Below are 10950 nucleotides of genomic sequence, written 5' to 3'. Positions count from 1 at the left end.
TCCTACAATGTTAATGTTAATTCAGTCTAAGGCTCAGGCCTTCCTTCTTTGCCAAGTTCATTAAAAGAGCTACATTGTCTGGCTGAACTCCAAATAGCATTTTGATCTGTCATAACATTCTTTCAGTTCAATCAGGCAACACACAGATCTATCTGATGTGTGATGTGAGCTGTACTGTGCAAGTTGTTGATGTATGACTTGGATTCACCCCCCCCCCCCCCCCCCCGTCAGTCCATCCAATCCATCAATTTGTCCCATCAATCCATCACTCTGATATTTCCCCTCCAGGCTGCTCCTAAATGAATCCCAATCATCTGTTTTATTATAATATGTTCTTGTCCTTGACTCTACGAATCGGTTGGCATGCAGACTAAATACAGCTGTTGGTGCTGGCTGTGGCTTCATTATAATTTGTTTTTTCTCTGTCGTAATTACATTCTGTACAACTGACAACATGAACTACACTTCATTATTTTCCAACAGCCTTAGAGTATATGTACCACTCATTCATCTTTAGTTCTGCTAACAGCATGGCTGGATGGCAATGTAAATCTGTTGACTGGCCATTTTGGTCCAGACTCAAATGTCTCAGCAACTACTGGATGGATTTCCATGAAATTTGATTCAGATATTCATGGTGCCCAGAGGATGAATCCACATGACTGTGGCAATTTGCTGACTTTTCCTCTAATGCCACCATGAGGTTCAATAGAGTCCAAAATCTCAAATTTTACTTTGAACTTCAGAACTATCTGCTTCACAACAATATACCAACTTAAGGCTCATTTACACTCTCTTTATGTACAAAATAGATATGTCTGTTTCAAACCATGAACGGCCAAATACTTCTGTGCATCCTTTATGATGGTATAGATACATCTAATATATGTCACTAGAGGGCGGTGTCAAAAGTTTCACACAACAACAAACAAGGTGATGGTGGAGGCAATAATATAGTGCCTTTAAACAGAGGCAGCATTGTTGATGGTGTGTGCAGCCATTCTATACATTTCAACATGTGGAAGGAGAATTATTTTCACTATATTACCAATTAGTTTAGTTCTGCCATTATTTAAATTTCTTCGTCTTCTCTTACAGTCATTATCTCACCTGAACTGCCTCCATGATTTCTGGTGGTACAGCTCCGTTTCATGCGTATCCATAAGCTTTCAGGAAACATGCACAAATACAGACAAATTGAATGCAGAGTATGGACAGAAAGCTCCATCCATTTCTGTATATCTACCATTGAGCATTAATGAACCCTTACTGGTGATATTTGAAACTTAAGTCAATTTCAGATCAGAAAATAAAATACATTTTTGCCTTTTGCAACTAGAGAATTTTGTGTCCTTTAAACATAAGACAAATGTCATATTTCAAATTATATGGTAAAAACATGACTTGATGACCATCAGGAATTTTAAATCGCCATAAACATATTTGCAAACAAAGTTGATGATTGTAATCAGCGCATGCTGCACTTGACAGGGGACAAATTAACACACGTAAACACTTGATGATGGAACAAAGGTGTGCTTGTGACAACTGATACTTGTTGTCAATGCAAGTTGATTTATGATTTTCTAAACTATTACCTTACACAAATTCACTAATGTGGGGCGGCACGGTGGTGTGGTGGTTAGCACTCTCGCCTCACAGCAAGAGGGTTGCCGGTTCGATCCCGGGCGTGGGAGCCCTTCTGTGCGGAGCTTGCATGTTCTCCCCGTGTCAGCGTGGGTTCTCTCCGGGCACTCCGGCTTCCTCCCACAGTCCAAAGACATGCAGATTGGGGACTAGGTTAATTGATAACTCTAAATTGTCCGTAGGTGTGAATGTGAGCATGAATGGTTGTTTGTCTCTATGTGTCAGCCCTGCGATAGTCTGGCGACCTGTCCAGGGTGTACCCTGCCTCTCGCCCGATGTCAGCTGGGATAGGCTCCAGCCCCCCCGCGACCCTCAAGAGGATGAAGCCGTTAGAAGATGAAGATGAAATTCACTAATGTAATGTTTTTTTGACTGATGCTCCTGCAGTTTGAGCTCAGAAGGTTTGACCTCTTTGGAGCTATTTAAGTTGTTCCATGTTGCACTGAAAAACCACATATTTACTTCAAGTTACAACAAGCAAGCATTGCAACTGATTTTATGTCACTTATTATATTTTCCATAAGCTTTGAGCATTATTTTGTTCACCCATTGCATTAAACAATGTGAAATAGAAAGAACGGGAAACCTGTTGAGCCTATGTCTTGTTATGTTTTCGAACTTTAGAAACTAATTTGGTCTGTATTACAGAAACAGATATCTGATAGGTGGTCCTGTTGCAGTTTGTTGCTAACCATCCTGGTCATTATGTCCCTCCATCCATCACAGCTGTCCACCAGGCAATACATACACACAGGGCAGTTCAATATAATCCATATTCTTTACTCTCTTTCAGTATTAACACATGATCATTTTACAGAAATATTACTTTAGACTTATGGCATTTTAACCATATTTTGCCTATCAAAAATATACAAAAATAAAACTGCATCTGTTTCTTCCTATGTCACAACTGTCATCAGTCCATTTCTTTGGCTGCGTGTTAGGAAGAGGTACGTGATATCCTGTTCCGCTTTGCTCGACGTTTGGCCGGAAATTGGATGAACTCAAAGTGTTTGCTTTGGTCCATGTTGGGGAAAGGAGGCGGGCCTGTGTGTAGCCGTTTGATGAAATGGGCCTCCCTCTGGTTCTCCCTCGTCCTGGAGGCTTTGATGGGCCTCCCTTTCCTGGTAAAAGCCACATACCAGCCCTCATACTTGGCATTCTGGAAGGCTGTGTAATTGTTCTCCAGTACGATCTCTGTGAAGATACAATCCCTACTTTGGCCATTGGGCTACGTGAGAAAAGAAAAGGTGTCTCATGTTAAAATTGGACAGGAAGACTGCATGGCACACAGACAGAGGCATCGTGATGTAATCATATACACATCAAACAAAGAAATGATCTCAAATACATCAACTGGCACTGTTTTTTTCCAAGCAAGCCTTCTTTAAGTGAAAATACTGTATGTAACTCTGGAAAGAGCAGATAACATATTTTTCCTGTCACAAGTTGAACTTATAAGCCATAAAACACAGTCTTGCTTGGTTTGAACACTCAGGGGTTTTGATGCTACAGTCTTATTCCCCTTTTCCACCAAAATTACTGTGTGTATGTGGATCTTTTAAACACAGGAAATCCTGCTAAAAATAGACTATAGACTCTGCAGTAGGCGAGTATGCCTTTCTGTGTGTGTGGTTTTTTTTTTGTTTGCTTGTTTGTTTTTTGATGCGTCACATTCAATGTCACAGACAGGCCAGAAAACAGGTTAGTAAACAGTAGAAAGCAGCATGGAGGCCTGTAAAAACTTCATGATGGTTACTTTTTATATATCTCCTATTTATTTAATGTCTCTTACAAATGCAGTGCAGACAAATTCGGATCAATGTTTGAGTCCTGCTTGGATGGAGACAAACGTATTTTGTGGTGGCGCGTCATTGCATCATGCCAGTTAAGGAGCTAAAATTAGCACATTCACCCGGGTGTCGTTTTTCCATGGATGCCAATCAGAGCCAGAGCCGATAAATACCTGTGACTACTGCAGAGTCATTTAACCTGGGTGTAAATTGTAACCTTTCCCATTACATTATCATGCCAGATGTTAGCAGGTGTTATCAGGTTTTTTGTGCAGTGAAAAACTCGGTCTGGTACAACCAGTACCTTGTAGTGGCTACTTCTACCTAACATTAGGAAGCTTCAGATCAATATTCCAACTCATCAAATACTGCAACTTTGTCAGTTGATCGTTGATTGTATCGTCAGACACAGACGCACAGAGGCATACTTCACACCGACATGATACGCACCGGGCAGCAGCTGTTTCTGATACAGCAAGCGACAACCCAGCGTGTCAAATACCGCCGCTTTTTCAGTGGACCTCAATGTCTGACGCCAAGAGGCAGCTTTTGCAGCTGTATACCGGGCGTTGGCAATTTGTGACACCACTGGCAACTACTGTACTATAAATAGCACAAAAATCCGTATAAGGTGGGTGGAAAGGATGTGGATGGGTCACACAAACTCTAGACTTTCACCCGGCCCACTGTTCCTTTCCCGTGTGAAACCAAAAGTCAATGGATTTATTTCAATAACAATGTAATGTACTAGTATGTGTAGCATGCTACACCGGTGACATATGTCACTGATGTATGTCACGTGATGTGACATTACCTTCATTTTTAACATTACAATCATTTAGTTGACACTTCTATCAAAAGTGACTTACAATAAATGCATTCAACCACGTGGATACAGCAAAATAATTACAAGAATCACGCCAGTACATCAACTTCAGCAAATACGCTGTGGTAGATGAATTTTGTTACAGGTAGACAGAGCCAGGCTTTATCATACAAACAATTGTGGTATCTAACTTCTCATCTAACTCTTGGCAAGAACACAAATAACCTCCAAAATGAATTCATTTAAATAAAAGCCCCTTTCACACTGCCTGCTCAAATTGGGATTATCGTGTTGTTATGCAGCCTCACCATGTTGTACAATTGCAAAATGGGGGGAAAGAGTGGTCTCGCCTTTAAACCACCACAGGAGGTAGTAACAGCGCCCAATCTATGTCTGTATAAACAGGATAGCTGGCAGGATGAGACTATGGGCAGGACAGGTGTAACATTTTGATGATGTGTTATGTGTGCAACCCACTCCAGGAAATTTAAAAAGCAGCTGATAGCAGTTAGTAGCTAACACAGAGAAGAAGAACACTGTCCGAAAATGTCCACAAGCTGGGACAACACTGAGATCCAGGAGCTCTTTACCCTCCGAACAGAGGACGAGATCAGCCACCATATAACAGAGATGGTAAGTGATTGTTATTGCCATGTTATACCACTGTTATTGTTTATAAAGCGCCGACTAGTATGTCATATGTTACACTAGAGGCTGACGCTGTTGTGTTAAACATCACGCCTGTCACGCTTCTTTTGATCCTGCGATGCTGCCGTTGTTTGGTTCTGTGTGAAATGCAAAGGCAGCATGGAGAAGGGACTTAGTAGTGGCTCTTTTGCGCAATCTTCATGTAAAGGGGCTGGTGTCCCTCTGCTGCCAGCTTAATGATGGAACAACAACACCCCCCAACTCTGTGTTTGTACATTTTATACAGTACAGTGAGGTGGGATAATGGCACAACATTCCCACCGTGAAGAGGCTGTGTAAAAGCAGCTTTCAGTAGTTTGAAGTTGAGAACTTAAATGGGCTCATCAGTTCTTATTGTACAGAAGTGCTAAAAAAGAGTCATTTCATCTGGACTCTTACTGTCTCAAGTTTACAAGACAGGTGCTGTCTGGCAGTGTGAGTCTATAAACAGACATTACAGCAGCCACAGCTTCTACACTTCTAACCCATGATGAGAAATATTACAACTTGTCATGTCAGCCAGATATGTGAATTCAGCTTTTCCATTTCCATAAAGGAAGTGGGGAGTTGACTTACAACCAAACACAGAGGCAGTGCATGATGGGAGGGTACTTTTCCCTCATTGCAGTCAGCCATGGCCAATAAGACTGAGTCCACTGAGGATTCCTTTTTTCCAGCACATCATGTCCTGGGGTGACTGACAAGTTATGAGACTACAATGACAATGGATTTAGTGTAGGAACTCCATGTGTGTTTTAGTAGAAGTGACAAGGTGAGGCCGGGCAATGACTCAACGCCCTCTAAAGAAAACAAAGCGCATATATATGGATTTAGTTTTTCATTTCTGCATGTTATTTTCCAGTGAGATGTTGACTAGATTTGTGCCTTTTCATAGAGCTGATATGGTTATAAACATCTACTTTACTTGTTGAATTAACTTTGTTTGGATAAGACTGAGAGCAACACTGGTGGTACTGTTTTTTCTCTTTTGGTGCAAATTTCAAAATAAATGCAACCTTGTGATTTGAAATTTTGCTTTAATATGCAAAAAATATTTGATACAATTCCTGCTTGAAACTATAGACTCTGGCTGCTTAATAATACCATACCACAACTTCAATTTGCTTTTTACTTCATTTTGTCTATAAGCACTGATTCAAAATTTTTCCATCCTATCTAAAATCATGATAGGGTTTCAATATCTATAGCCAATAGTCACCTTGCTTTCAAATAAAATAAATCCAGAAATGTATATTGTACCTTTCCAACAAGTTTCCCCTTCCGGTTCATGCAGAGGTAGCACCCACTTTCTGCACCTCTTATTCTCACTCGACTGCCAAAAGTATCTGTCTCAACAAAAAGACGAGCTGCAAGAAAAAGACGGGACAGAGTCAAAAAGCTGTCGGGAAAAAAATGTGAGGTCAAACTAAGACAAAGAAACAGTCACACCTCTAACTACTGACAAATTTTTTTGTCTTTACTTTCAAATACGTTTTTGTATCTTCCAGAGCACTGTGTGACATCCCATACAAAGCATGCAGTCTCTGTAATGAAAAGTAAATATTATACAGTCTCGAATCTTTTTCTATTGATGCTGATGCTCATATATGAAGACCTACGATTTTCTTCCTTACTGCACAATGTCAGACATAAATTAACAGCATTTAAGGTCTGCTATTTGTTTATTAAAGCTTATGGTCTGTATTTACATGACACAGCTACAATATAAATAATGCAGTCTATAAAGATTTGCCATTTTTATCACTGAGGCATAACACTACCTATTACTGTAAGAATTTGTTTTTATTTTCTAGTAGTTACAATTATGTATGTGATGTTTGTTTTTGTCAGTGGAAGTTGAGCTAAATATATAGATTGACAGTATGAGCTGTTGAGTCAGGAAGCTTCCTGAGGAGACACCTCTAACACTTAACTTAAACGAAAGTTATCAGTGGACATTAAAAAGCTGTATTGGAGGCAGAATATACATTCTTAGTTGAATTTGCCCTGCAGTCAGTTATGGCCATTGACAACAGCCTTGTGTATTGGGGCTATAGAGACAAAGGACTTGTCCTAATCAGCCGCTAATTCGCCAGACGATGGCTTTATGGATACAACGGGGAGGCTGAATTAACATATAGGCCTGAAAACAGCTCACAGAGGGAGGGACAAGCAGGCCGATTGTGCCTGAGGACATAACTCCCCAGCAGGGACTATGAGGCTGTACCGTCAAGGACCAAATACTCTTCCATTTTTACTTAATTCCTCTGAAACATTTCTTAACATATTTTTGCCGTTTAAACCAGGCCAATCTTTTTTATCCAAGAGACAGAATCTGTGCCAAAAAACATTAATACACACAGCTAAAAAAATTTAAATAGTTGTGACTGTAAATGACATATCTCATGGGAACCAAATTTTACAATGTGTGTCATCATTTATACTGGAGGGAGAAGCCAGGTAATGTGGGACATCAGGTATAATGGGACAAAAAGGATTTACATCTTGGGTTCTTTAAATGTTAACAACCAAACATGTTATTACATTATTTCTACAAATGTCCTTTACATGAAACAATCATTTTGACTGGTCTGAGATAACTGGGAGCAAAGAGTCAAAAAAATCACTGGTCCCACAACTTACATGTGATTTTCTCATTTTGGTATTAAGAGTCCAGCACTTAAAAGGGTATAACAATATTATTGCATTGTATTAACTATTTGACTTATAATCAAAATATTATCACAATGAACTTTACTTTTTATGGGAAAGTGTTTTGAGTGAGCGCTTAATGCATTCAGGTAAAATGGGACAAAAATCTAGCTTAAATGGAACCAGCATGTTTTTAGGCTAACAGGTGCCATACAATCATGATTTATGATATTCTGTGCCCCCCTGTAATATTACAGATTTTTTTTTAGCATTTTTGTCACTTTAAAAATATTAAAGATGATGCAGTGAGTCTATGTCAGCCATAATAGTCAAGAATTAGCCATTAGTGTAACACACATGTAAGCGCACACACATGTCCATTGTCAAAAATATGGCACCAAAGATACAAGCTGCAAAATAACTGGGAAACCCAGCAGAAAAGATGGACAATCCTTTTTAATGAATAGCCACGTTTACATCAATGGTTTAATGAATTAGTGAACTGATAAATGTATTTAACCAGTGGGAAAAAAAAACATCACTGTCCCATTTTACCTTACTAGTGGTCCTACTTTACCTCAACATGTCATGAGAGTCATGTTGGGGTTTTTGGTGTGCCTGAGGGTCCAAAATTTCTAATATAATAACAGAGTGTAACAGAGAATCATAACAAGTGAGAAAAAAAATGACAGTAGTCTTCAAAGTTTTAGGTTGTCTTCTTGTCAATCTACCAAGAAGTGTCCCACATTAACTGAGTTCACCCTATATGTAGCTGTTACTTGCCAATATTTTTTTATTTAAAAAAGAACAAAAACTTTTTGTGCTGATTTGTTTGTGTAGTCCCAAGAACATGTCGTTTTCAGCTATCTGGATTAATACAGTTGCAACTTGAGAAACAGGTTTGAAGTGTTGATGGTGTAGTGTTTTAAGGATTTTGGAAATTATTTTAACACCCCTCTTTTTTTCTTTTCTTTTTTTGAATCAAAGGGATTTTTTTTCCATTGTTACTCATACCTTTCAAATAGGATGCTTAGCTCTGTGACTACATTTTAATGGCAACATGGACAATTATAAAGCAGCAGCTAGCAAAGTAGGCTAAGGAGACACAAAAAAGGACCAAATCACAGCGCACAAGTTAAAGGAGCTGAAGGGATCGCATTTCACTGGTGTTCTACATTGTCTAATTATATATGACATATAAATTATTGATAATACAAGAAAAAAAAACTGGATGTTTTGTTGTCTTAAAGGATGCATGTGTGCAGACCTGCAGTGGTGACATAAGGATATCCCTCCCTGGATATACAACTCGAAACAAAAAAAAACATAGAAAATGTGCTACACGGTTAACATTAGACGGCCAGCACTTACCGTACATGCTTCCATCGTCAGCCGTGGCGGTGACCCTTTTGCCCTGAATCTGGACGTGTTTCCCGCTGGTGCGGCTGTAGAGCTGGTAAACCCTGACCTGTCTGCGACTGAGCTGGTCCGTCACTGCGCCCTGTGTCCTCACATACTGGTTAAAATTAGGAGACGGGTGATTCTCCCCCTTTTTTATGCAAAGGGAAAAATGAAATATATAATTTTTCTTTCTAATCTGGGAATGTGGGATAAATAAATGTATGGCCAATTGTATAACAGGTAAGACAAATCGATTTCCCTTATAATTACTAGACAGATGATGTGATAACCGCTATATTCACAGTTGAATGCGATATTCTCATGTAAATTATAACACCCTTTTGTGGTTTGTATTAGCCTACTTCTTTGTCATTAGTTATTTATGTGGGAAAGTTAACAGCATTTTTTTTAGTGGGCTTACCTGAGCATGGCACCACAGCACGAAAAATTGAAACGATCTGCAACAATACATGAACAGTTGTTATTATAAAGAAGTCATTATGTGGCAATCATACAACTTGGGTCCTTCAGTCACATCTACAGCCCGATCAGCGTCTTACATGCAAATACAGCGCTGGTTTATTCCATACATTCTCCTTTTTATCTCATCAGATCAAGAAGCGGATTCTTTGGGCAGAGGATGCGGTCAGTGAATCCAACGGAGCACCCACAGTGTTGCATATGCACTTGTGACCTGGCCATCCACATCAACAGAGTCTCTGATCAACCGAATCACATTTATAAAAAACCCGATCCAGTTGACTGGGTGCTAAAGAGCTCTAAGAATGTTACGCGCAACGCATCGAAAGCAGATCCATCCATTACAACGAGCTCGTTAGATCTGTGTTAACATCTCCGGGCAAATGAGAGAGGTCCTCGGCTCGGTGCAGCTCTGCTTGGGTTAATTCCAGGTTTTGAAAAGCCCTCTGTGTCATCAGGTTCAGGCTGCTCACTGGTTAAATGTTGAAAGACAAAGTCCCTCCCTGAAATCGTTTTATTGTGGGTGGGCACAGCAACACGACCCCTAATGATGATTTAACAGGGGGACTTCAATGTGCAGAAAAAATGTCTTTAGGGTTAGAAAAAAAAAAGCAAAAAAAGTTGAATACATCTAAATCAGTTAAACTGCAATAGAAAACCAAACTGAGACTTTGAGAGTTTTGACCTAAATTGGGGCAAGTTCAAAACTATCCCTCTGTCTGCCTTTAATGTAGAACATTACTTTAGCATTGTATTTAAAAGTGATGAGCCTAGTGGCACCTTCTAGGTGTGGCAATTACGTGTTAAAGAGAGCATTGCCCCACCCCCACCACACTTTCCTTTTATCTAATGTTCCAGTAACTGGTCACACTTCCAGCTCATGTAAAATGAGGCCAAAACAAATCATCAGACAAAAGGCCTGTTTCATCTTTACATAGTAAGCAATCAATATCCTAAGATGAGCAGGATACTGTCTTTCCTCTTCCTTTCAAAACAATTACACTTACACTCTCTCATTTGCTTAAACATATTTGTCCATTCATAAGTTATATTCATAGAACAGTACACACACAGGCCAGACTAAAAGTCTATTGCCAAAATGACACATTTCATTTGCAAAATTCTCATAAAACATTAATACAACAAAATCAAATATTTGCTAACAAACAACACAACTTGTGGCCAAATATATATATATATATATATATATATATATATATATATATATATATATATGTATATCATTACACAATAGACAAAAAAAGTACAGCTATCAATATTCAACCTTAATTTGTGCTATATGTCTGTGCCATTTATTAATACTTCACAAAAAAGGCAAGCATGACGAAAGATGTTGTACTGTTAGGGTTGATGATGTACTAGAGATCACCTGCACTTTATATACTTCAAGATCACCCGTTGAAATACTGTAAAAAACAATAAAATAAAAAAGTGACATTTTCT

General features: G+C 39.1%; 1 protein-coding gene across 2 annotated transcripts; it reads right to left on the bottom strand.

The window, feature by feature from the left end:
* Positions 1-261: 261 nt before the first annotated feature.
* On the bottom strand, positions 262-9933 carry fgf17 (fibroblast growth factor 17). 2 transcript variants are annotated; one of them, XM_050050394.1, is made up of 5 exons: positions 9567-9933; positions 9428-9464; positions 8977-9154; positions 6214-6320; positions 262-2878 (listed from the first exon to the last, which is right to left on the bottom strand). In XM_050050394.1, exons 1-5 carry the CDS (start codon positions 9596-9598, stop codon positions 2588-2590), a joined length of 645 nt encoding a protein of 214 aa, XP_049906351.1. In that variant the 5' UTR covers positions 9599-9933; the 3' UTR covers positions 262-2587. The 2 variants fall into 2 exon arrangements, with proteins under 2 accessions (XP_049906351.1, XP_049906352.1); XM_050050395.1 differs by having other exon boundaries at positions 8977-9121.
* Positions 9934-10950: the final 1017 nt, after the last annotated feature.

Source organism: Epinephelus moara, chromosome 8 (genome assembly GCF_006386435.1).
Source record: "Epinephelus moara isolate mb chromosome 8, YSFRI_EMoa_1.0, whole genome shotgun sequence".
Classification (NCBI taxonomy): domain Eukaryota; kingdom Metazoa; phylum Chordata; class Actinopteri; order Perciformes; family Serranidae; genus Epinephelus; species Epinephelus moara.
Note: the sequence above shows the minus strand (reverse complement) of the source record. Positions and strands in the feature narration are given on the sequence as shown.